General features: G+C 38.1%; 1 protein-coding gene across 4 annotated transcripts; it reads right to left on the reverse strand.

Moving 5' to 3' along the window:
* Positions 1–954: 954 nt before the first annotated feature.
* LOC143860072 (valine--tRNA ligase, mitochondrial 1-like) lies at positions 955–27,465 on the reverse strand. Of its 4 annotated transcripts, XM_077370586.1 has the most exons (22): positions 27,396–27,465; positions 27,113–27,163; positions 25,739–25,783; positions 19,375–19,437; positions 18,999–19,168; positions 18,848–18,920; positions 15,991–16,056; positions 15,780–15,863; positions 14,760–14,837; positions 14,561–14,644; positions 14,327–14,406; positions 9,851–9,908; positions 9,444–9,746; positions 9,159–9,329; positions 7,268–7,467; positions 6,751–7,153; positions 6,361–6,612; positions 5,780–6,280; positions 5,599–5,705; positions 5,371–5,470; positions 3,977–4,122; positions 955–1,459 (listed from the first exon to the last, which is right to left on the reverse strand). In XM_077370586.1, exons 2-22 carry the CDS (start codon positions 27,134–27,136, stop codon positions 1,291–1,293), a joined length of 3,177 nt encoding a protein of 1,058 aa, XP_077226701.1. In that variant the 5' UTR covers positions 27,137–27,163; positions 27,396–27,465; the 3' UTR covers positions 955–1,290. The 4 variants fall into 4 exon arrangements, with proteins under 4 accessions (XP_077226701.1, XP_077226700.1, XP_077226703.1 ...); XM_077370585.1 differs by lacking the exon at positions 27,396–27,465 and having other exon boundaries at positions 27,113–27,307; XM_077370588.1 differs by lacking the exons at positions 27,113–27,163; positions 27,396–27,465 and adding an exon at positions 27,040–27,106.
* Between the last annotated feature and the right edge of the window lie 415 nt (positions 27,466–27,880).

Consider the following 27,880-nt stretch of genomic DNA (forward strand, 5'->3'; position numbering starts at 1 on the left):
TATTAACATAGCCATGATAAAAATAGGGAATTGACATCTGGAATTGCGCATTTAACAGTTGCAATGGCAATGGCAGTTAGACATCCCTTTTCCCTATCTGTCTGTGGTTGGGACTTAGGATTGTCAGATGGAAATTATTCTCTAACCATGGTTCATTTACCACGGGGCCCACCATACATGTGTGCAGTGTTATGATTCAACCACCTTTATGGTGGGCCCTGCTGTGAATTTTTAGAAGTATGAAATCACAGCTATTGAGTAATCCGAATTATTCAGTCGATGGCATCTACCTTCAAATGAAGGGCTAAAAGAGCAATGTATTCCATAGCAAGATGCAAAAGTGAATTGATCGGGCAGTCAGGATCATCTGATCTGTGTAATTTGTATCACTTTATGGGTGATCGATCTACTTAGCATGAGAAATAAGATCAACGGCCAAGATTACATAACATATATGATGGGCCCGATGAGGCTGAGACTGAGAGCCTCCTCAGTGCTTCTCTTCAAGTATGACAAAGAAAGCTTGAGGTTGCAAGTGGCAAAAGTTGAGTTAGTCTGTGTTTCTTGCAAGATATATGGCGCATCCTGCAAAACTAAATGGCCCAGATTCTTGATCTAAAAATTGGGTGTAAAAAGTAAAAACCCCTTAACAGGATGTAATGTTGAAATCCCTTGATTAAACCATCATGGAAGTAAATATCATTTTCCCTATTTGGATTGCAGGAAAAACATTTCTTCAGCAATTATTTTTTTCGTGTGTAATCAAACAATGGAAAAGCATGAGATTCCAAAAAAATAATCCTTTCCAAAATTTTCAAGAAAATTCAAACAGGGACTAGAGGAAAAATAATAGAAGAAAGAGATTAATGACAATTATCTATTTCCAAAATCTTCTAGAAACTAATCGAGTGAAGTGGTGATGTTTTCTGTAAGAAATTTTAGAAAAAGAAGGCAGAAACCATAAAATTTCCGCTATTTTGGGCACAATATCTAAGTGATTCATAATTCAGTCGGTCCATAAACAAACTAAAATTCCAAGTGCAATTTCACCTCAGATTTGAGGTAAAATTTCTAAAAACATGTGAACCTGTATAAAACAAATGTTAAATTATTTAGAGAAACAAAAATAATAATTTAGAAACAAAATTCATATAAATTTTCCAATCGCATGTGGTTTGGGACAGCCCTTGCAGACTAGCTGAAGCCAAATATTGAACGAAAGTTGATTTTTTTTTTCTTAGTGTTGCTACCATCATCCTTGTGGGGGATGCTGCAGTTTCATCGTTATCTTCAACTACTAGAAGCAGTCACACGATCTAAATTCCTGTCTGCTTCCTCGACGATCTCAAGCTCTTGAAGAAGCTTATTTAGCTTGGAAATATTGTCTTCTTGGATCTGTATCGGAACTTTCTCCTTGTACCCAGAAGAGTTCATCTTCTGCCTTAAGTTTTCCTGTTGCCTGTGAGAGCAATTGGGGTAAAATCTGTCAGCGAAAAAAATATAGTTTTGTACTATAGCAATGAGATCATTAGATGCTGGTTAAACATAAGATACAATGATGATAGAATGGGAAAAAAAAAGGTTTGTTTGAACAACATGCCAGATAAGATTTTCTCAAAGAACTCTTTCATAACTCTCAATAAGCCAAGATTTCATTACACCTTCCTAGGGATCAGGATGGAGGTAAATCTAATTTGATAAGGCTTTCTCAAAGAGCCCTTTCATAACTCTCAATAGGCCAAGTGAGATGCAGTACAAATTTTCTTAACTGAACACCATGGTAAAACAGTCCAAAGTCCAGACCTAGTGCTTCATCTTTATCCATTGAAAAATATGCTCATCTCAATCCCACTTCAACAAATGCCTCTCTAGTCTCTACAGCCACCTCATTATAACAAGAAACAACAAAAGGAACTCCAAACCATCTAGGAATAGCTTCCATTCCATATGTCTAGGTTATAAATGCTCTTGTAATACCTCGAAAATGCTTCTTGCAACCTCCACTTACCTTCAACAAGGCGCACATTCAGCATTAAGCATTTGATGTAATTGGTTCTTCCCCGAGAATTTTCCATTCTAAGAACAACATTTCCTTGTCCCTTCTTTGAGACACACAGCCTTTGAATTTTGACACCAACTTACCTCTTTCGAGCTAGCTATGTCTACAGTCGACAGTCTTTCTTGGGAATTGGGAGAACACTTTGTCATCTTTGCTTGTCCAAGCTCCAATCTACTAACTCGCTCCACCTTGTCAGATAACTTGACTCACCCAATAGAGAATTCTTGAGAGCAACGAAACCAAAAGAATACAACTGCCCTTAATTCTTTTCTTGAGCTCTTTCAATCTCCTTTTGAACACAAATCCTTCCCAACCATCCATCTCAATATTTACCAATATTTGATCACACCCTTAAATTACTTCCAAGCATAAGTTCTATGGAGTGAATCAAGCAATGGCCAAAGCTATATCATTCAATCAAAGCAAGATTGGAGCATGACTCAACAGAGGTCTCAAAACAGAAGTCCTCCTAACAACCACAACTCCCAACGCTTATAAATAAGGGAATCAATCCACCCTCTTCTTTTCTAGATTCTGCTTATTCTTTGTCAATGCATACATGACCCACCAGTTCACTCATATTAATGAAGTCGAGAATCTAGCCATGCTCATGACCCACCTCCTTTTCATAGTCAAAACCAACTCATATTGAAAGCAATGCCTAAAACCCAAAAATGATCCCAAAGCCTTCTTACACAAGGTCAAACATGGCTTATTATAAAAATTAGGGTGCGGCCCAGTAACCATTGAAAACACATAACAGTAATCAGCTTTCTGGGAAGTAAACACAAATAAAAAAGAAAATTTCCTGCACCACATCTCCTTGATTACCACGTCCTAGTCCCCAAACATAACAGTTCCCCCTGTTGAGCCCCCTCCTTCCCGAATATGGTGGATAACATACTTTTTCACCTCTTTCATCTCCCATTGCTGTACCAACAAGCCAATTTTCCCCAGCATTACAGAGCCTCCCACTGCCCTCTTTTTTTACCTTGCCCTAAGGTTCCTTTGCATAGTCATTAATAATCACGAAGACCTATGTGGCTTCCCATTTTTTAAGCAGATCTCACGGTCCATTTACAGTTTTTGTCAAATAAAATTTAAGCTGATATGATTCTAGCCAACAGTAGTTACTACTGTAAACACGTGCTACCCACCGTACAATGCATATATTTCAATCATATAACAAGCAAATTTCCAAGAGATTTTTCAAGTAGAGATTATTACTTTTTGTCAATTTATTAATAATCTAATTATCACAAAATAGATTATTTTCCATGTGAAATGACAAGGTAGTGCATATTAAAAGCAGGCAACTTGAAAAAGATTTTACGAAAACAAAAAAAGATGACTAACAGTTGCAGTTTATTTATAGTCCGTGCTTTTGTGAGAGAGATGTGCTTTTGTGCTTCCATGTAATGATTATTTCTTTAGGCAACACATGAACTCAGTGCTTGTGTAGGCACCAAAATAAACAAAGAATAATATGCACTATCACTTTTGCAAAAGGAACCCTTTACTACCTAAAATCAAGCTTTATAAACTTGATCAAATACTTGAGAAATATACCAAGCTGACACAACTCAAACAAGAATACAGTCAAGGTGAAGTCATTACTTGGTAGTTTCAAAACACAATCCATTCGAGTACTCAGAATCTTGAAAACAAAAGTACAACATTAGCCTTTATGCCCAAAGAAACCGAGTAATCGTGCAAGTCTCCAGTTGCATTGAGCTTTCATTGAGTCTGAGTGAAGTGCCAAGTTTCTAAACCTTATTCAACACTTAATTTTCATTATTTCATTACCAATCAAATTTATTTTTACCATTCCAAAACACCATACATCTCAAAAAAGCAAAAAAAGTTTGGATGCAGACAAATACCATGTTCATTTTATTTGCGTGTGTAGGAACTCACTTTTGTATTTCTTCTTTCTTTTTCCTGAGCTTTTCACGTTCAGCATCTGCATTGAGTGTTCCCTGCAGTTGCAGATAAACGGAAAGGTGTTCATTTACAATGCAAACAGCACACTCGGTTGGAGCCGCATCGTTTTCAATTAGGACCTGCAAAAGTTCAAATCCCTTTGGTGTCAAAATTTGTTTCAACAAATTTAAACGCATGGAAGCAAATCAATTATGCAGGTTTCACCTCTCTTCAAAAAGGGATTAGCCTACATTCTAATATAGATACGGTAAGGGCCTCTTAGGATGCCTCTAAAAATTATTTGCCAATAATCTTATACGTAAAAGGCATTGAAGTTAACTAAAGATATTTGCAAAATTAATGATTATAATAGTTTCAGATCTGATATAGTCAATGGCTTCAAGAAGCCTTAATGGCCCATTCACAAATAAGATTAAATAAAAATAACCTTATACGCAAATAAGGACCAATTTCAGTGGCATCCAAGGAGGCTCTAAATCTCCCTCTTTGCAACTTACTCCTCTCTTTCCTCACGTTGACATCACATTAAATAACAAGTGAAAACTGCAGAGCTGATATAAATTCAGCTGGAAAGATTCCAATCTAGAGAAATTATGTGGAGTCTGGCCTGATTGTCTAAAAAGCATGTAAAAGCACCGTTTAAAAACTCCCCTAGCCAATCATTGACCATCCTGAGTCGACAAGGGTTTACCTTTGCTGAGTTTTTTACCAAGTCTGACATTCGCACTACCCAGTCATTCAAAAGGTCCTTTGACTCGCCCAATATAATGAAAAATTGACCACAACAACATTAAATTGCCCAAATCAACTCCTTTTTACCTAGGCCAAGTTCTTGTAAGAGTTCTAAACATTGGGTAACAGTACAGGTGAGCACCACTTTTTCAGTTATAAAAAACATTTGTTAGTTGATCCCGATGGTGGATATGCCATGCTCGAAAAATATTATCCATTGGATGACCAGAACCAATAATAATATAGGCTGTAAAACAAACGGTTCACAGAGTTGAAGGAAAACAAAGTATAAAAAATCTCCACAAATTGAAGTGTTAGAATAGTCAGATGCATAGGGCCCAGAAGACGAATGCTTTGGATCACTAAAGTGGTAGACCCAACTTTTAGCATTGCCGCCAATATTTTCCTTGGAAAAATACATGCACACACCATATATTCCTCACACATCAAACTACACTGTGAAGTTGTGACAACAAATTGCATAGTTAATGACTCCATGATGAGTATAATTAATGTATTAATCAAAAGCAATGGGGTCAGAAGCTTATAGACATAAGACAATTTAAATTGCCCATATGAAAAACTAATAAAGCAATTCAATATTAAGAGGTGCCTATATGCCAATATGAGCCTACCTTTAAGGATGATAAGGAGGCAAGAGTTAAAATCTCCAATTCTTGGCTTCTAATGATGTCAGCTACTTCTTCTTTCCGGCAAAGCACAAATGCTGGTCGTCTAAAGAGAAAAAAGGAAGGCGATTTCTTTTAAGTGGCAAAGAAATATCAAGATTTAAACCACAATGGTCTCAAAGAGTACAAAACGAAATGCCTTACTTTAAGCACATAAAAACTTCAGATACATACTTGTCATTCCTTTCATTCGGAGGTAACAAAGGGCGGAGTGATCTAATTGATTTCACTGCAGACTCGATGATATCCATCTCATACTCTACCCTTTCGTCCATCCATTCCTGAACAAAAACAATAACAGGAAATTCAATTACAATTTAGTCAGAAACTTAGAAATAATATAAATCTTTCTAACCTCTACAACCGATGGGTAATCAGATATCATTATTGTTTCTTTCCGGCTGTAGCTCCCTGTTGCTTGAGGAAGCCGCTGCCAAAGTTCTTCTGTAACAAACGGCATGAATGGATGGAGCAAGCGCAACCCATTGTCAAGACAAACCCATAGAGTATCTCTGGCGGCTCTCCTAGGAGACTCAAACCTTGGGTCAGCAGAAAAATAGGGCTTAATTACTTCAATAAATACATCACATAATTGGAATTGCCACCACATATATACTGCGGTAGATGCATCTGAGAATTCATATGCTTCAAGGGATGACACGGTTTTGTATATGGCTTTGTTCAAAACTGACAGTATCCACTTGCAGCTGAATGGCATTGATTCAAAAACCAGTTTTGAGGGAGGGGCATAATCGTCTCCCAGTTTGCTCATGGCAAAGCGTATGGCATTCCACAGTTTATTGCACCATTGCCGGTATCCAACAACCCTTTGAATGTCCAGGTTTATTTTATCTGACTGCAAGAAAGAGGAGACTTTAGTTGATTCAGGGGTAAAAAACCCAAATCCAAGAAATAGATTAATACACAGAAGATAACCTGAGCTGTGTATGAGACAAGGGCAAACCGGAGAGCATCTGCACCACATTCTTGAATTCCATTTGGAAAGTCTTTCTTCTGTCCTTCTTTTGCAACAAGTATCTCATTTGGATCCAAATTGCCTTCCTCCAGCCTTTTGTGGAGTCCTTCCAAGGATGTACCATTTATCACTTCCAGTGGATCAATAACATTGCCCAATGACTTTGACATTTTACGGCCATGTGCATCACGAATCACAGGGTGCAAGTAAACCTGGACATAATCCAAAGTGAATTATCAATATTGCTTGGAATAATTAACTTTCTTAAGAGTGTGTGTGTGTGTGTGTGTGTGTGTGTTGTGCACGTTACTAACCTGGAGATAATCCAAAGTGAATTACCAATTCATTACCTTCCTAAAGGGTACATCACCACCCAGTTTCATTCCCAGCATTACCATCCGAGCAACCCAAAAAAAGAGAATGTCATGCCCAGTTTCAAGAACCGATGTTGGATAAAATGCCTTAAAATCTACTGTAACATCTGGCCAGCCAAGCACAGATAAAGGGAAGAGGCCAGCAGAAAACCATGTGTCTAATACATCAGGATCTTGAGCAATCTGAAATTTATTTGAGAGGAAAATATTATTTGCCTCCGAAAGAGCTTCTTCCTCATTTCTTCCAACCACCCAGTGGTCATCGTATACACCAAATTCCTTAAGCTGGTCGTCCTCCAATGTCACGTACCATGCTGGAATGCGGTGCCCCCACCAAAGTTGCCTTGAGATGCACCAATCACGAATATTCTCCAGCCATCTGTAATATTAAAAAAATCATATGTAAGTAACCATTTAACCTTTATTAATCAGCAATGATAAGAGTAAATTTTGAAACACTTATAAGTCAATCTAAGAGCACATGTGGGATAACCTCTTCCATTCAGCCATGTATTGTTTCGGGATGATCTCAATTTTCTTATTATTATCATCCATGACAGCATCAAGAGCTTGCTTTGCCATGTCATTGCAGTTAACAAACCATTGTGGCCTTATCATTGGTTCAATAACATCATTGCTTCTTGAACAAATCCCAAGGCGCATCTCATTGTTTTGAGAACCTCTATAAAGTCCCTAAATACAAAAGCATTTTATCAACAGAACTTTTAAATATTTCAAGAAGCGAAAAGGAGATTACTTTATACAAAAAAGCAAAGAACGTAATATGATCGGGTGGATCGAGAAAATGTAATCTGAAAAATTCATATTAGACTACATTTCCACCTCACAAGTATGTGCGTACTTGGCTAGGCCGATGAGGAGAGTCTAGAGCATGTTATTATGATTCATTGCCCCATCCCTTATATAAAGTTCAGAGGGGCGCTCTTATAACATTCAGTGTAGGGGCTTTTCCTAGATGGGTTGCTTTCATCATTACAGTGAAGATAGACATTATTAGGTGGCCAGCAGGGAATATTAGAAGTTAAAGGCTTTCCAGTCAATAATATCGAATTGGAAACCGGTTTCCTTTAGCATATCTAAGCAGGGATAATAAAGCACCAACCATAGAAGAAGAGTAGGTTCGGGGTGCAAATAGTTTCAAGAGTGATAGGGGTTGAAGATGGAGAAAAATGTTAATTCGAGTAAACTTAGGATTTACAATCGCAAAGAAGGGGGCAAAGTCTGCTACCTAAACAGAACACAATAGTTGGCCTCCAAGTATAGGGGAACCAACGTATAAATTGTATGGACAGATAGCTCATACAACCAATGCCCGCACGCATCCTGTCCTTATTGTGATAGATGGTCCAACCTCTGAAGTAGGGAAGATAATTCTCTTCATCCTTAAAACCCACAACTACATGGCATTCTCCGCCACTTGATTTCAAGTTGAACTTGGACAGAAGCTTGCAAAAAACCCCGGGCCAAAGGGAGTGGGTGGTGTTTTAGAAACTCTTTGTGTGAAGTTGTTAAAGCATCGCCAATTGGTGATGTCGATTCTAATGAAACCGAGGTAGGTAAGGATTGGGGGGTCTTCTTTTGATCTGCTTTTTTATTTCCTCCTTGTATGAGGGTTACTGGGACAGCACATCCCTAGTGGCATTTGGCAATAGCCACAATACATTAGACTGTTTTTCTACATTCCTATTTCAGTAGTCTTGCCCCAGCCTCCGTGGCTTGCGAGAGGAAGCACAAGTCTCTCAATGAGGCCTTAACTTAACACTGTATAATGCAGATCAGTAATAATCTATTATGCCAGATGTACTAGACCTAATATTTGTATATGCCAGATGTACTAGACCTAATATTTGTATATATTAACTTTACAAACTCACTGGGCTCTTTGGTTTTGGTGTATCACCGATGTCATCAGAAGTGGCATGAAAGTTAACGTGTTACCCAAGGTTTTAAATTTTGGTTTCGTTACCGGTTTCGGGCCCCACAAAAATCAAAATTTCGACCGAAATTTCGAAATTTCGCTCGAAATCCGGTGATTAATAAAAACAATATTTTATCAGTTATTGAAATCCCTGAAATTTTGGTCGAAATTTCGGTAATTTCGGCAGAAATTTCGGGATAATTATAAAATAATTAAAAAACAAAAAAAAATGGTCGAAATCCCTAAAATTTCGCACGAAATTTCGGAAATAACGACATTTCGACCGAAATTCCGAAATTTCGTGCGAAATTAATACAAGTTTCGGGTATGTGCCAATTTCGTTTCGGTCTCCACCGAAACCCGAAATTTAGGACCAAAATTTCGGATTTCGGTCGAAATTTAAAACCATGGTGTTACCATACCATACACCACCAAGTGACCATACCTTAATCTGTAATGCTTCAGCCACTGCTACACGAGCTTTAAATCGTAGCATCCCTTCAAAATCTGATCCACCATTGCTATTTATCTTCCCATCATCAGTAAATATATTGATAAATTCAAGATTATGACGCTTTCCAACATCAAAATCATTTGGATCATGAGCTGGAGTAATCTGGCAAAAAGTGTGACATGTAAGGTTTAGCCATGCATTTGAATGAAAATAAACAAAAGAAAAGAAAAGAAAATAAATAGAAAATTTTATTTAATGAGAATCATATGAATTCACCTTAACAGCACCAGTCCCAAATTCAGGATCAACAAGTTTTGCGTCACAAATTATAGGGAGTTTTCTTCCATTCAATGGGTGGACAGCAAACTTTCCATGCAAATGACTATATCTCTTGTCTTCAGGATGGACAGCAATAGCAGTATCACCAAGCATTGTTTCTACTCTAGTTGTGGCTACAACAATCTCACCCAAACCACCCTCAAGAGGATAAGCAAAAGATGTAAGGACGCCAAACTCCACAGGATTTTCATACCCGGGAACCTTTAACAGTGTCCGTTCTTTGATCTCCTTATAGTCTACCTAGAAAAACGAAACCACTGGATTAGGAATGTGGTAAACCATATTTCAATAACATCATGCCAACTCATAGGTTTCTAAATTCAATATTAAGAGACATGGCATACCTCAATGTCAGAGATGGCCGTCCGCAGGATGCAATCCCAGTTCACAAGTCGATGATCCCTGTAAAACTAACAGTTAATTATCAAGAATTTTCAAAATAACACTTGGAGAGAACTGTAAGACACTTGCTTAAACAACAAAGAAAGCCCATTTAATGCAGTGAAAATATTTGTGAAATGAGAAATCAGGTATTCTAAGCAACTATGCCAGGTGGCGTAATATGTCCAGGTGCCACAAGCGGAACAATAAAAGAAATCACTGCTTGGTTTTTATCACATCGACCCTCCAAAGAAATTCACAAGATTTGCAAGAGTTAAAACTAAATGTACAGCACGTAATGTATATCGATTGAGAAAAGCCTTGATCTTGATTTTGGATCTGAACTCTCATTGGACAAAATATAGGTGATCTAACATTAACAACATGTCACAAGAAGGGGAAAAGGACTTCAGAAAAAAAGTAAGCAGTATTCATGTTAATATTCACTGTAAAAATTGCTGATATGTCCAAACTGTATATCATGACAGTATACATTTGTAAGGACCAAAACCTAATAATCAGTAAAAGGAATAAAATCTATGATTTTGCAAGACACTTTGAATTTATTCTTGACACACGTGTCCTCCCGTGTCCCGTGTCCGACACGCGTGTCCACATGTGTCGACACTCTGTTGGACACTTTTAAATGTATTGCTAGGAGTGTTAGAGTTAATTTGGGCGCGCGGACACGTATTTGTGTAACAATAAATAATTTTGTGTATGTACGTGTCACCATTGCTAGATTTTTAGATGTTGTCATGTCAGACAACTCATATCCGCATCGAAACTCGACACACAAATCCATATCGACAAACTATGATTATATATGCTTTCTATTTTAGTCGTGTCCCGTTTCTAAGTATTTGTGTAACAATCAATAATTTTGTGTAAGTACGTGTCACCATTGCTAGATTTTTAGATGTTGTCATGTCAGACAACTCATATCCGCATCGAAACTCGACACACAAATCCATATCGACAAACTATGATTATATATGCTTTCTATTTTAGTCGTGTCCCGTTTCTAAATTTTGGAGGGTTTGTAGTGTCTGACACTTCGTGTCCGTGTCAACATGCGACACTCGTGTCCGTGTCCACAAATCATAGAATAAAATATATACAAAATCTACTGGTAGGGGTTTTTTGTTTAAAGTTTGAAATCTAGTGATCTTATGCACATGATAGTATATCATGTACATTAAATTGAGGCATACATCAATTTAAATGAGGGCAATAATATAAGGGAAATGTTATCAGCACTACTGTATTTTGATGAGGGCACTCCTCACTTTTTTAAAAGCAGGGTATGGACCACACCATAGGATGATCCAAACCGTCCATTAGATTGGCCACAGCCTAAATAGCTTGTGCCCCAAAAATCATTTCCATAGGTTAATCCTAACCCTACGATCTGAATGTTGGGTTGATCCTAACCCTCTATAGATCGAAGGGTTAGGATGTGGCCCATCTAATGGACGGTTTGGATCATCTTATGGTGCGGGCCATACCGTACTTTTTAATAAAGTGAGGAGTGCCCTCATCAAAATACAGTAGTGCTGATAACATTTCCCTAATATAATAGCCATGGTATAACATGTATTTACTATAATAATATGCATAACATAGTAAATGGTGTTACAAAATAAATTTAGCCAGCACAAAAGCGGTGTTATACAGAAAAATTTATCCGATGCCTTGTCTCAAACATGTTTCCATGTCATCAGCACAACCAACTCTGGCATTTTCAATCTCTTAGTAACATTGATTAATCCAGCCCAAAATTTCTCCCCAATGGAGCACATGGTGATTTGTATCATCTCCTAAAAACGTTTTAAACAGGCGTGTACGAGGTTAAAGACCAAACCGAAATCAACGGCAAGAAAAAAAGCCCATGCATCTTTGTGGTGTAAGAAGTTATTTCAAAGGGATCTTGCCTCTAGTGAGTAGTCATTTGGTAGAAGGTTCTCACTTATGATCTATATCACAAATATCATTCTCGGGAATCTCTCTGCAAGGGAAAATCTCGGGATATATTGATTTTATTATTTTTTGGGTTTATATCGGGAAAAAGACGATAAAATAAAATTATTTAAAAATATGTAACAAGCATATAAATTAAGGAAAAATTAAAAAATATTTTAAAATATAGTGATATTATCGGTATATTATCACGATAAATGAAAATATCACTATATTTTTTAAATTATCAGGATCATATCGGAATCTTGTCGTTTTATCAAAATATAGCAATTAAATCGCTATATTTTGAAAATATCGAAGATACTTGTGACTTAGCTTACGATATAACAAAGCATTGTACCATGCATATTAGGACTGAAACAAGAAGTTTCATATGCTTGGAGCCCACCCTGACAAAAGTTGACATATGTATGAAAGGACGGCGAGAAAAGCATATAACAAGAACTATATACAATTGCTTTATTTTCTGAATGGTAGCCATTTATATTCCATAAATGAAGGACAGAGATTCACAGACAAAGAAAGAGCAAGAAAAACAAAATACATTACAAATATCAAGGAGGAAGAGAATAAAAAAGCGCCAAATCTTCCTTAGAAATTCCATCTCTAGATGATGCTCCAACCCAATCTAGTATTTCTTCAAAATATCTATCAAATCTCCAAGGATGAGGGTGGGATCCTTTGAGCCAACGGATAACATTTAGGGAGTCCTCTTCAATCACCCCTATACAATTGTTGATGTCATACTTCTAATAAGCATCCACCATTTAAGTGCGCCAAAATTACAAATCGACAGGAAGCTTTAGTTAACAACTTAGTGCTTGCATTTTTATGCCTATACTTCTATAAAAAGCAGTGGAGACAGATTCTGATATCCAAGAGAGTCTCAAAAAAGAGCTTCATATAAAAAATAACATGCACAGTGATGCAAAACAAATTCATAGGTCCTTCAAACCAGAAATTGGATAAGGAAGATGGCCATGGAAGAAAGAAATTTTCACTAATTTTGCTCTTTTATTTGACTTTTCAGAATATTTTTATGGGTAGAAAGTTCATGTTTTGGGAGAAAATTGACTTGTTTGAACTTTGAAGCTTCTAGCCATTCTATTTGAATTGAGGGAATTTAAATTGAAGTGGGAGGGTTGAATTAGGATTGGTTTATAACTAAGTCACAAATATCATTCTCGGGAATTTCCCAGCAAGGGAAAGTCTCGGGATATATTAATTTTTTTATTTTTTCGGGTTTATATCGGGAAAAAAGGATAAAAAATAAAATCATTTAAAAATAATAAAATAATATCTTAAAAAAGTCGTGACATTATGGCGATATTATCGCAGTAATTGATTAAAATGAAAATATCATTATATTTTTTAAAATATCAGGATTATTTCAGGATTTTGTCGTTTTATCAAAATGTCCCCATAAAATCACGATATGTTGGAAATGTTGAAGATATCTGTGAGAGATTTATAATTAGAAAGAATTTAGAATAAAACAAAATTGTTTTGATAAAACGACAAAACAATTTGGGTAGGGGCAGACCGAAAACAACTTCGGTAGAAACGATGAGGAAAGACTTGATGGCTAGGAACATAACAGAGACATGACCTTGGATAGGAGAGAATGGAAGAGAATGATCCATGTAGACGAACCCAACTAGTGTCAGGATTAGACATAGTCAAGTTGAGCCGGGGAGATCCTTTCACCTAGTTCATGTAAATTTTCAAAAGGATTCATTAGCCGACCCCAACTAGTTTGGGGCAAAGGCTTAGTTGAGTTGAGTTGAGTTGAGTTAGAATAAAAAGAAATATTCTTAGATGTATGGATGTGAATGGAACAAGACGGTCCGATGGACATCCAAATCCGAACTTAAACAGATAGGATCCAGACAGATTAGCAGGATCCATGGATACATTTCGGATCCCTATCATAGGATCCGTGGGACAGTATTAAATCCTATTTTATTATACCATTCACAAAAATACCCTCCAATTTTTATATCTTCATGTATTATTTCAGGGTTAAAAAGGTCTAGGATGTTTGTGAATCAGAATGGAAGTGTTTTAGAGGTGAAAAAAGTCTATTTATATGATGTAAGACCCTCCTTTTGGAGAGCTTTTGATTCATTACGAAAATTAAAGTTTATGCAAAGAGTTCTACCCTTCTCTTTGCATGTTTCTCTTTGAGGCAACACCATATTCAATTTTCCTTCTTGTCTTTCATTGATGTATGTTTTAGTTTTATTTTAGGTTTGAATTTAAGTTTGAAACTTGTTATTATATTTCTGCTAGACCACACAAGCTCTCCCTTATCAGGTCAAGAGACAAAATCAGTATTCTACAGTGGAACGACTTTTATGGATTATATTCTGATATTGTTACTGGTAAAGCAAACAAAATTAACACATGCAAGTAATACTATCAAGATAATCAAAAGAAAAATTGCACGTAGCGCAGACCTATAAATAAGACCTTCTCTATAAAGCCTAACAAAAGCCTCGGTGACAGCCTTTGATCTTTGATCATCCATTGTGAAGCACTGTAAGAGGAAAGGAAAAGGAACAAAAATAACATTAGATGCTTTTTCCAAAACAACCACGAATGGTACTTCCATTAAATAACATATAACTTCCTAAATTGAAAGCTTAGTAATGCTATCAACAACCATTACAATACAAAAAGACAATCCTAACCTCGCGAGACCAGTCAAGAGATGCACCAAGCCGGCGCTCCTGGTTCAATATGGTGCCTCCATATTCATCTTTCCATTTCCAAACCTGTTCAACACATTATTAAGAAAAAAGCTGAGGAATTTAAAGATTGATGGGATAAGTAACATTTGCAAAAATTCCTTAATAAAGCCAAAACCAACTGATGAAGGTTTAAACTCACTTGTGATACAAACCCCTCACGACCAACATCATGCCGGGTTAATTTTCTTTCACGCATTATCTTCTTCTCGACAACAACCTGAGGATTGGCATCTCAGACATATAAGTCAGCTTCAGGAATGTGTCAACAACAGAATCCAACTAATTCTAACATACAAAAGAAGAGGAAAAAAGAAATGTGTCATTGTGCGTCTTACTAAAACATGAATCCTACATAAAAGTCAGAATTCTACCTCACAGAAAACCCCTTGTAAATTAGACATAATTTGGTTCCTATTGAATTCCTAGCAAGATAATTATTAGATTGGATCATACAGTTACTTTAATAACTATAGAATATGGGATTTTCTAGGGACCATCGCGGAAGGCATTTCGTGGACCAGCTGTTGCATGAGAGAGCAGCCACCTAGGCTCACATTTTGTTTATTCATTTAATTCAATCGTCCAACGCTGTCAGGGTCTCAACCTACTGAAGGTGAGATAAAGGGAAAACAATACCAATCATAGGCAATATCAAAACCAACCAATTGTACTTGAATAAAGAACCCTCTTCAGCAGATCAAGACTAAAGTTTTGAATATTCCAAGTCAAACTTGGCAACTCGTCCAAACTCGGATGCGCGCCAAAATGTGGTCGAAGAAAATCCTAGTCGACTTGTCACGACGCGGAGTACTCGGTTGATGCAGCTGAGTACTCGGTTGACGCTTTCGCGTTCATAACTCGAGAGAGTCAAAGGAGTTTTATTGACTCTGTAGGGCAAAACGCGGAACGTGGCCAGGGGAACAGGGAGCCGACTCGGGAGAGTCCACGATGACGCGGGGGAGTTTTAGAACTATGCTTAGAGTTGTTACTAAACCATAGCCTCATAGATGATACATACACAGATCTACTCACATCTATCATAAGTTTTTCTTCTATGGAAATTGAAATGTCTCATCTGCCAAGAAGCATTTATGGTAACCTGGTAAAAGTAAACCCAAACTGCAATCCAGTTACTGAATTGTTAAAGAAGAACTAGAACCTGTGTTGCTATGCCAGCATGGTCCATTCCTGGAACCCACAAGCTATTGTAACCTGACATCCTCCTCCACCGGATAATTGTATCCTGCATGTGACAAAAATCAAAGAAAGTAAATCCTGAGAAAAAAAGTGTGTGTGTGTGTGGGGGGGGGCGGGGGGGGGGGGGGGGGGGGGGGGGGGGGGGTGCTTTAAAAAAGGAGTAATAGAGCCACCTGTATGGCAGCAGTAAGGCCGTGTCCTGTATGTAGGGCCCCAGTCACGTTAGGAGGTGGCAGAACCTGCAGTAGAAATCACATCATAAATATTACGACATCCAGTACTAATCTTACTATTCTTACTATCTACTACATGTCCCTTTATAAAATTCCCAGGAATGTAACAAAAAGATTGGAAAGGATTCAGTGGGATTTCTTTTGGGGGGGAGAGGTGTTGAACATAAACATCATTTGATTTAGTGGAAAGGGGTTTGTCAATTGAAAAGAAATGGGAGCAATAAGGATGAGAAACATCAAAGAAGTATGGATCTAGGAAAATAGTTGTGGAGGCTGGGGAAGAAGAGCTTTGGGGAAAAGTAATTTTGCAAATATATGGAGTAGAGGGTTTAGGTTGGGATAGTAGGTTTGGGGTTGCTCTACGAATTAGTCTGAAAGGTGTTAGTCAAGTTTAGAGGAAGTATTAGAGAGCTACAAGGATTGTCATGAGAAGGTAGGGAGCAAGGTTGTCTGGTCCTCAGCTTTCAGAAGAAAATATTCCTGGGCAGAGAGTAGATAGGAGGGTTTGGTACTTAGAGTTGAAGTTAACATACACTTCATTTTAAGGGGTGCCCTGGGAACACATTAAAGCACTGTAGATTATAAGACAAATATATCAATCAGAATGGGAAAAGAAAAGGTCCAGATAGTAATTGTCATAGGATATAGCATAGACATAGCATGGATATGGCTTGTGCACATGGTAATGAAGTATAAACAGACACAGTAATGGCCACTTTACCAATTCTTACATATATAACAAGTTTAAATTGGTAACGGTTTGTTTTAAGTATGGCCAATTGATATGTTTTTAAGTCTATCACAGGATATGGCATAGTCATAGTATGGCTTGTATAGTTGTATACAGAGTATTCAAGTATGAATATGGCTTGTACACAAAATATTGAAGTATAAACAGACATGATACAGAGCTCAGGGAGAACAAAAAAAAAAAGGCGAAAAAAAAACTCCGGCTTCCGCCTAGGGAGGGAGGCGGTTTCTCCCTCTCGTCTCCCTCTCTCTCATCCACCTCTCTCTCTCTCTCTTCTCTCTCTCTCTCTCTCTCTCTCTCTCTCTCTCTCTCTCTCTCTCTCTCTCCTGTTTCCCTCTCTCTTTTGGGATCTCGCCCTCTTGTCTCTCCCCATTGCTGTTTTTTGTAGTCTCGCCCTTTTTTTCTCATCTCTCCCATTGTTGGCAAAAAATGAGCCGCGGAGACCGAATCGGGAACCGTGGAGGTCAGATCTGGAGCATGGCTCTTCCGTGGTGGCTAGATCTAGGGCTATGGATGCAGGATCTAGATGTGGAGGCTGGATTGGGAGCTCTGGAGGCCGGATTTGAAGCCATGGAGGCCGTGAAGCTGGATCTAGGGTCGGGGAAAACCGTCGAGTTTGCCAGAGGCCATGAAAGGCTGTCGGGTGCTAGACCTGGAGCCATGAAAGGCCAGTTATAGGCGGTGCGAGGCCGTAGAGGCCATGGATTATCGGATCTGGAAGCCATGGGGATCTGGGAGGCTGTGGATCGACGGACTTAGCAATGGGGTTGCTGGGTTTGACCATAGGAGGATGTGGTCTTCGGAATCAAGATTGTGGGTGGTTTGAGGACGGATGTGATGGCCAGTGGAGGCCGACTCAGGAACTGTTGAGGCCAGATCTGGAGCATGGCTCTTCCGCGATGACTAGATCTAGGGTCGTGGAGGCTGGATTGGGAGTCGTGGAGGCCGGATCTGAAGCCATGGAGGCCGTGAAGCTGGATCTGGAGCAGAGGAAAACCGTGGAGGTTGCCGGAGGCCGTGGGGTGCTGGACCTGGAGCCGTGGATGGCCAGCTATAGCTTGATGACGATGGTGGTGGCTGAGACTCCCCCGGCGGAGTTGATTTTTGTGGAGGAGACGTTGAAAGGATTGGAGGATGACCCGCCGGACTTTGGTGGTGGTACGAGGTGGAGGCCGCCGGAGATCCGACGGTGATATTAGGTGGTCGACTATCGTGCACGGTTAGGGACGCACAATAGCTCTTGGCCTTCGAGCGGGACTTTTGAAAATCGAATTCGGAATGTGGTGGAGAAGTCTGTGTGACGTGGCAGGTCACGATCTTGACTTGGTGGGCCCCACAATATGGCATTTTTTGTTGGATTCGTTACAACTTACAATGGAGGCTATTGGGTAATGTAAGGGATAGTATGAGGGGTAATGGGCTTTTCTTTTGAGCCAAGGAGAATGCTCCTGGGCAATTCATACTATGTAAATCTGGTGGGACTACTAGTCCCCATTGTAAATTTTGCTAGTATGAATATATTTGTCAATTTTCAAAAAAATAAACAGACATGATACAGACACTTTACCAATTCTTAAATATACAGTTATAGAGTGTTTAAGTTGGTAACAACCTAACAGGTTGTTACAAAATTTGGAACATTACATACATCAACAATAACAACATCGCGTTTACTATAGAGAAGTTTCTGAACCATTACATGTTGACTAATGCCTCCCAAATTCCTTTGATATTCAAAAATTAGTATCGCGAACTTACTCTGAAGATTAAAACCTGACTAAAAATGGTTAAGTATGATGTTTTATTATATACCTTCAAGATGCATAGAAGTAAAGCCTACAGGTAAATTAAATGAGTGCAATCAAGAACAAGATATCATGTTATCATTTCTCTTTCTGTTAGGTAAAAGAAATTTACAATTCCACATAAAAAAGAGTACAAAGTAGCATTCCACATAAATCAAAGAAAGAGCCTCATCTTTCTTCTCACAAAAAATGGCGTCGAAAATATGCAGTTAATCGATTCCAAATCCGGGAAGGCACTTACAATGACAAATGGGGGTTTAGAGCTGTTAGCATCAGCTACAAAAAAGCCTGATTTCTCCCACCATGGATACCAACTACATGACCAACACAGAAGTTAGAAGAATGGGTCACTTCAGCAGTAAAACAGATGCTAAGGAAAACACAATGCTTACGCTTTCTCCACGGCACTTGGACTATATTGCTTTGCCATTTGACAAGAAAGTTGTTTCTTCCAGCCATGAGGAGTTTCTGGGTCAACATAGTCCTCAGGGTTTTCTTCTTCAGAATCTCTCCTGGGGTTCTTCCGTTCGCTCTTCCTCGATGCATTAGATCCTTTTTGAGCCTGCAGAATATTACATACAGATGAGCCGGGAACACTTTCCTTTGTAACGCCACAAAAGGACTAAAAAAAATGATTACTCTATTCATTCTTTAAACGCTGCAAGTTATGCATTGAAGAGGTAGCACCTAAGTTGCAGAGTTTAAATCTCATGAAACTACAACAGAAAGACCAACCAGTATCATAAAGACCAGTTATGTTATCATTACCTGAATTTTGGCTGCTTCAGCCTTTTGTGCAGCCTTCAACTTTTTTAGCTCTTTCTCCCTTGCCTACCATGAAAGGGATATTACTGTTACTCTTCAGTTAAACCAACACTATATCAAACAAAACCTGACAAGAGTTAAGCCCTAACAGTTCAAATTGATCCCCAAAAAACATAAGAAGAAAAAGAATTAATGAACGTGAAACATGCCTCCATGTATCTTAATATCCAAATGGGCAAGCGTATCGGCTAGTGGCCGCTGACCAAAACATATGTAACAGGTGTATCAGCCAATACATATGTATAGGCCTATGATTTTTTTATTTATTTATGTTAACTTACCAACTTCTCCAAAAGCTTAAGCTGTCGGAGAAAGGCGTTATTTATCTTTTTTACTTTAACCCTCCCCCGCACGTGTGGCTCACTTGGCAAACACGTGGCAGATGCGGTCCCACTTTGGGCCGACCATCGCATGTGGATTTTTGCTATCCGGGAGGTTTGAACTCGAGACCTTTGGCTCTGATACCATGTTAACTTACCAACTTCTCCAAAAGCTTACGCTGTTGGAGAAAGGCGTTATATATCTTTCTCCAACAGCTTAAGCTTATGGGGAAGTTGGTAAGTTCACATGGTACAGAGCCAAAGGTCTCGAGTTCAAACCTCCCGGATAGCAAAAATCCACATGCGATGGTCGGCCCAAAGTGGGACCGCATGTGCCACGTGTTTGCCAAGTGAGCCACACGTGCAGGGGAGGGTTAAAGTAAAAAAGATAAATACCGCCTTTCTCCAACAGCTTAAGCTTGTGGAGTAACTGGTTGTTTCACAATTTATTTATTTATTTGTGTGTGTGTGTGAGTGTGGTTGTTTTTTTTTTTTTTTGGGGGGTGGGGGTGGGGGGGGCGCAGGTGCAAAAGGCAGAGATCAATATGTATTGCTTCCATAACATATCCCTAGGTACTTTAATGTTTTTTTACTTTGTTTGAATTTATGTTTTGATCATTTTAATGAAATTTAAAATGTTATGGGAGAATCTGTTAGGATGTTTTTATATGTTTGTTTTATATTAACCTATCTACTACCAGAACCAGAAATATAGAAACAAGTGAACTAAAGAAATGAACAACATATGTAACACAAACACAAGTTACACAAGACAAGGTACTTGACATGAAAGCATTGTTGTACTACAAATAGCAGTATTAGAAGCTCAAAAAAGGGCGGCCCAGTGCACGAGGCTCCCGCCATTGCGAGTATTAGAAGCTCAATATTCAAAATTTGAATTAGTAATAAAGTAATACTGGTCAACTGTTTGGAGAGTGACGGGTGGGAGTTGTGGCCACAGCAGCATCTTCAGGTAGTTATCGCCATAAGGCAAGGGGGTTTTATATCGTACAGTCAACATCTCCCTGATCTCTGGTTTGCAGTCCCCTTGCCATGGTCAAGAACTCTGAGTTCAGGACACCAAAGCCCAATGGGCGGAATCTACAGTTCTATAAGTAAGTCAGTTCATGGGTATTTCGTTCACAGGAAAGGAAAAAGAGGACAGAGACCACTTTGCTCTTTGCCAATTTAGAGAGGAAAAACAGATGATGGATGGTCCCCCCCAAGCAGAGAAATCAAACGACAACCAGAAGGGAAAGAGAAATGGCGAATTGGATATGCGAATTAACTATGACAGACCTGAAGGCTCTCCAAGAAAATGGGAAGGAACAATGTCCATATTGGAGAACTGAGTGGAGGACCCAGCTATTGGTAATACATGAATGTTCTTTGCTGGAATGTCCGAGGCATGGGAGATCGGGAAAAGGAAACGGAGATGAGAGACCTCATCTCAGGCCAGACCCTCTCGATCTTTGTGCTGAAGGAAACCAAGCTGTAATCTATGTCGCTGCCCACTTTGCGGAAGCTTGGTGGCAACTCTGGGAATGATTGGGAGCACCGTGACGCAATCGAGTCTCACAGTTGGTTGCTGGTAGCATGGAATCAAATGATTATGGTGAAGGAAGATGCATAGATTGAAGTATTCTCTATCTAGGTTTTGCTATCCCAGGTGACTAATAGAGGGAAATGGAGCTTCACAGCCGAGTACTGGCACAACGATGACACTGAAAGGAAGGATCTTTGGTTTGGAGGGAGTTGGGCCTGGTGCATAGCATGAGAGATGCCCCATGGTTTGTTACAGGTGACTTCAATGTCATCCAGTTCAGTCAACATGGGTTGGTTTTATTGACTTTGTTGGTAGGAATCTTTTGGAAGACCTCCCGCTCTCTGGTGATAACTTCATTTGGTCGAACCACCAAATCCCTTCCCCCCCAACGCACGCACGCACCTGCCCCATGAGTAGCTGATGTAGGACAAAGTGTGGGAAGGAATTTTTTTTTAATCGAAAATTGCAGGATCTGAACCTAGATGATAACAGGTCATAGTGTTTGGTTATGTTAGGATTTACAATATGGTTGTATCTGAACTGGTTGAGGTATCTAATTATCCAGATCTTATATGAAATGCTCAGAATGGTATCAAGGCTTGCGTGGGGGTTATCAATAAGAAAATGATCATAAGACTGGAAATATAGATCTAAGGCAGTGTTTGGTTGCACATTAGCTCGATAGCTGTCGGCTTTTAAAATTCCTTCAAAATGCCATTCCTCGTTTGGTTGCCAATTTTGCTTCCCAAGAGATTCCTAGACATGTTTCCAACGTAATTATTGCATATCTGCCATGTGGACTCACAAGGCATTCGATGTTCTTAAATCATTATGGGGGTTTTTCTTGCTTATGCGATGGTTTTTAAGTGTGTTTATTCTAGCATTTCTTGAAGTTTCATCTTAAATGCCCATCATTTGCATATGTTTTCATGTGTGTTAGTAATGTTACAGGATTTCCACTGACATTTTCATCCGAGACTGAAATATTCAATTTTTTTTACCATCGAAACACATACCGAAACCAAAAGCTGAAACCTTATAACAATGTTGCAAAGGCAATCTCCAAACCAAACTGAAAGAGGCAATGTGGGAAAAGATGAGTTCGTTGATAAAGATAAGACATGGGAAATGATGACAAGAGATAGTTGGCTGTAAATGGATATTTTCAATGAAGCATAAAGCAAATGGATCAGTTGACAGGTAAAAAGTGAGATTGGTGACCAAAGGGTATACGTAGACTTACGGAATCGATTATAGTGAGACATTTGCTCTTTAGAGTTTAGACAGTTTCACGTGTGTGTGTGTGTATACACACACACACACACACACACATATATATATGCATATACATATATATGTATACACACACACACACACACACACACACACACACACACATATATATATTTGAGTGGCGTGAATATATTTATTGTTACCACTAAAAAATGTAATATCCTTAGTGGCATCGCTTCACAGACATAGGATCAAGACATCGTACCCCTAAACAGACAAACAACCAAGGCACGCCCCCTAAACTGCCTTGAAATCCAATTTTGATATTTGGACCTAAAGTGAATGAGACATGTACACCCAAACAAAAGAGGTAAAAGGATGGGTTGATGAATTGAAAACAACAGATGAGTCGGAGTCTACAAGCAAAGCATATGAAATAGAATCCTGTTAATGAGATATTGAGATATGTCTCTCTAAGAATTGCATCAACCCAAAATCTTTTAGGAACATCCATACTCGAGAGCAAGCCAAGATAACTTCTATCAGGTGACAGTGCTTCCTCTCAGCGGCCTCATTCTGTTGAGATGTGCAAGCACATGTACCTTGGTGGAGGATTCCCTAGCCAACCAAATACGCCTTGGGATCACATTCGAAATATTCTTTCTCATTGTTAGGCCTGAAGATTTTAACTTGTTAGTCAAAATGGGTCAGGATCTTGTGAAATAATTTTATCATCGACCTCATTCTGTTGAGATGTGCAAGCACATGTACCTTGGTGGAGGATTCCCTAGCCAACCAAATACGCCTTGGGATCACATTCGAAATATTCTTTCTCATTGTTAGGCCTGAAGATTTTAACTTGTTAGTCAAAATGGGTCAGGATCTTGTGAAATAATTTTATCATCGGTGCAACTTCATCACGCAAGTGCATCAAATATGGCCAAGTATACCAAGAGTATTTACCCACAAATGAAATAAAACAGTGATAACCACGCATAGCAAGAGTTGAGGAAGCACCACACACATCAGTGTTCACAATGTGAAATGAGAAGGAACTCTTTTTATTACTCAATGGAGTTGGCTCAGCTCCTTTAGACCTAGCACAAGGAATAAGCTCAGCTATTGGAACATGGAAAAAAACGGATAGAACTATACAAGCACCTCTGTACCAAACTATTCTCCCTCTGAAGATAAGGTTCCGGGTTTCGATTTCGATATGCATTTCAGTCATCACGGAAATGGAAACATGTCGGTTTCAAATGGAAATTTCGGTGGAAATCCTGTGAAATCATGGAAACATATGCAAATGATGAACATTTAAGAAAAAAACTTCATGAAGTGCCAGAATAAGCACAAATACACACTCAAAAACCGTCACATAAGCAAAAAAAGAACACAGTGGTTTAACAACATAAAATACTTATTTCGGATGGAAATTTCGATGGAAATAATGGAATCATATGGAAACATATGCAAATGATGGGCATTTAAGAAAAAACTTCAGGAAGTGCGAGAATAAGCACAAATACACACTAAAAAATCATCAGATAAGCAAAAAAACACAATGGTTTAACAACATCAAATACCTGGTGACGTGCTGTCACAGATGTCTAATAATTATGCAACATATACTGATATAGTACACCATTAATACACTAATGGTTTCGGCTTTGCCATGCATTTCAGTTTCAGTTTGTGTTTCGGTGGGGATGGAAACAGAAACATTTCGGTCGGTTTCAGTTTGTGTTTCGGTGGGGATGCAAACAGAAACATTTCAGTCGTTTCACATCGATTTCTGTAGGAATTTAAAATGTCACACGTGTCTAATAATTATGCAACATATACTGATATAGTATACCATTAATACACTGATGGTTTCAGTTTCGCTATGCGTTTCGGTTTCAGTTTGTGTTTCGGTGGGGATGGAAACAGAATCATTCCGGTCGTTTCACATTGATTTCGGAAGGTATTTAAAACTACGCCTGAAGAGAACTGGGACTGGGAGATGAAAAAAAATGTAAGGAACTTAAAGAAGGTAATATTTATAGCAACATGTCTTTCTAGACATAGGATCAAGAAATCGATAGTCCTTCTGAATAGAAAAATAACCAAGTAATAGCCGCTAATTGCCTTGGGATCCAATTTTGATCTATTAGGATCTGAAAAGTAAATAAAACACGCACACTCAAACACATGAGGAGAAAAGAGGTAGGGTGGCTGATCTGGACACAAAAGACAAAGAGGAGTGAATATACAACATGGCATCCTGTTGATGAGATATGCCGCTCTGAGACCTACATCAATCCAAAATCTTTTTGGAACATTCATATTTAAGAGCAAGCCATGAGTAACTTCTAGCAGGTGATAGTTCTTGGTGGAGGATTCTCCGATCATCCAAACGCACCTTCAGATCACGTTCGAAATATTCTTTTGCGGTGTCAAAACTAAAGATTTTATATTTTTGTTAGTCAAATTGGGTCAACATCTTGTGAAATTAGTTTATTACCTATGGGACTTTGTCACCTGAAAGCATAATTTTAAAACTCCCCCACATCATCATGGACTCCCCCAAGTCGACTCCCTTTCACCTTGGCCGTGTTCCGCGTTTTGCCAGCGCCTTCCACGTTCAGCCTTACAGAGTCAATAAACACTCATTTTGACTCCCGAATTACGACCGCGTCAACCGAGTACTCAGCCGCGTCAACCGAATACTCGACTCTGTCGTGCCGAGTCGCCTAGGATTTTCATCGGCCGTGTTTTGACCCACATCTGCATTTTTAAACACTGTCTGAATGTTTCGAGCATAGCCATATATATATATAGAAGGAAGATTTAGAGCTTTTTATTTTATGCCACCTTGATTCTTCCTTTTTGTTTTCTTCTTTGTAATTTTAGATTTCTTTTTATATCTCCTTGTATTTTCACCATCTTCATCTTTTTTCTAATGTTATCAGTTACCATTCAAAAAAAAAGCTTTGGAAGTATAGTTCAAAATATGGACTGACATATTACACTCAAATTCTCAAGACACGAAGAAAATGACAAGTGTAATAGACCAGATCAACTGTGATTTTTGCTTTAATTATAACTCAAATTCTCAAGGCACAAAAAAATGACAAGTGAAATATACCAGATCAACTGTGAGTTTTGCTTTAATTATAAGAAGCTTCTTTAACAAAAAAAGGTAGACATGAACAAGTTAGCAAACCTTTTCTTCCTTCTTCTTTTTCCTTTCAGGATCTTCCTCCTCCAGCTGATATAACCACAAATAAGATTAGTCAAAATTTAACTTAAGCAAGCAATAAAATAACAAAAATACTCAAATAAAAGGCATCCAAATCTTATCCTGAATCCCTGGGATCAGGAAATGAGTAATAATTCTCTGTATCTAGCAATAAATTTCAAAAAATCTATAACTGGTTCGTTAAATTTATATAAATTAAATATGCACTTAAACTGCTTGACTTGAATAGATAAATTACAGGTCAATATGGATGTTCTACAGTCTCTTTTGATATCACAGTACATATATTATCGTTTCATAGTTCTTAATTTGATAAACTCTGAGAGTATTCTTGAATAAGACAAATCAGGTGAGGGTTCATTCTATTATTGTTAAAATCTTAGTTATGATACACGGCTTATGATTTGCATCAATCTCAAAGAGAACAAAAGATTGAACTGTAATCCTATTTGATAGAAGTCATACATGAATCAAATGGGTTAAAAGTCAAATCCAAAACATAATGTCAGGTACCTTCATGGTTTTAAAAATTTTCAAAGTCTGCTATACCTTGTGACTCGCGAAAAGATGAAAAGGATTTGTGGAAAATGTAAAAGAGTGATTTCTTTCCCGTGCTTCTCTTCATGGAAGTTACATATAGCTCGTTACTACACAGAAAATGGAATGGATTGCTATATAACTGATTAAAACTTGAGGTGGAACGTTAGGATATGGTCGAGTCAACCATGTCTTATTTTCCAAGAATTTAAGTCTACCCTGGGTTAATATCTCTAATTAATTTCAAATAACTAACAATTTACAGTCCTATTCTGCAATAGGATCGAATCCATGTCTCACGATTTTAGGTTGTCGCTGGTTTATTCACTGGAAAAAAAATAAGATTGAAGTTATAGATTAGCAAGCTGGGAATGTTGAACCTACATTTTTAGAGTATACAATACATTCACAAATAATAGAATTCAAACCCTAATCAATTTGCAATGCATTCACAAATAATAGAATTCAAAGTTTCAAACCCTAATCAATTTGCAACGTATTCACAAATAATAGAATTCAACCCCTGATCAATTTGCAAGGTATTCACAAATAATAGAATTCAAACCCTAATCAATTTGCAAGCCATTAACAAATAATAGAATTCAAACCCTAATCACGCACTCCCAATACACAACAGCTTAAATCACTCATATTCAAACTAATATCGTTCCAAGCATGCTTTAATAAAAAATCCACGAAAAAAAAATTTTGATACATTCCTTCACAACCTGATTAAATTCCATTAAAAACGAATTGCCAGATGACTAACAGATAAGAAGGAAAATCAGAATTGTGTCTTACCGGAGCCATGGCGAGACTCGTCATCTATGAAGAACTTTATGAGAACCGAACCTTCAAAGAACAAATCAGTCAAAAAGGAAAAAAGAAAACGAAGAAATAGTGCGATGTTATTTTCAACCCCCGCCAGTACGCATTCGCCCGGCCTTTAACGTGATTTGACGTCAAAAAGCGTTAAAGTTGCCACTGTTCAAGTAATAAGTGGGGCGAATGCGGACTGCAGAGGTGGGGTGAAAATATCATCTCCCAATAGTTAAAATAGCTTGAAAATTAAGGCAAGTCGTACCATTATTAAAGCAAGAATGTTCTTCCCCAATTGATGTTATTCTTTAGGTGAGATTGTGGACCATTTACGGTTTCTTTGGTTTTTAAGCCTCCCTTTTCTGTTTTTCTTCATTTCTTTTTTTCTCTTTTTTGAAAAGGGCAATAGAATATATATATATATATATATATATATATATATATATATATTTCATTTCTTATTTTATAATCTCTACGTTAAGCCAGCAAATTATTTTCTCCTTCTTCTATTATAGCCTCTTCCGTTTCCCCGATGTTGCTGCCAATTGATCTTCTCAACTTATCTATGGGAATCAACAGAGAAGGTGATTGCAGACTTTTTTCTTTTTCATCATACATACATCCTTTCCGTATTTTTATATTTCTTGAATAGAAGTAGAGGGATCTTTGTGTTGTTTACTAAGAAAGTTTATTTTTCATTATACATTATGATGGGGTGTAAAAACTCCAGCCTCTCACAGGCCGCCACCT

This window comes from Tasmannia lanceolata, unplaced genomic scaffold, assembly GCF_043159265.1.
Source record: "Tasmannia lanceolata isolate RefF3 unplaced genomic scaffold, GAP_Taslan_0.1 ptg000037l, whole genome shotgun sequence".
NCBI classification, from domain to species: domain Eukaryota; kingdom Viridiplantae; phylum Streptophyta; class Magnoliopsida; order Canellales; family Winteraceae; genus Tasmannia; species Tasmannia lanceolata.

Excerpts from the sequence above, each read along its gene's own strand:
- LOC143860072 (XM_077370586.1), bottom strand. The coding sequence starts at position 27,136 with ATGACGAGTCTCGCCATGGCTCCG. Across the intron at positions 19,169-19,374 it reads CTGAAGCAGCCAAAATTCAG|GCTCAAAAAGGATCTAATGC; the intron begins GTAATGATAACA and ends AATATTCTGCAG. Across the intron at positions 6,613-6,750 it reads GTGATGTACCCTTTAGGAAG|GTTTACTTGCACCCTGTGAT; the intron begins GTAATGAATTGG and ends GATTATGTCCAG.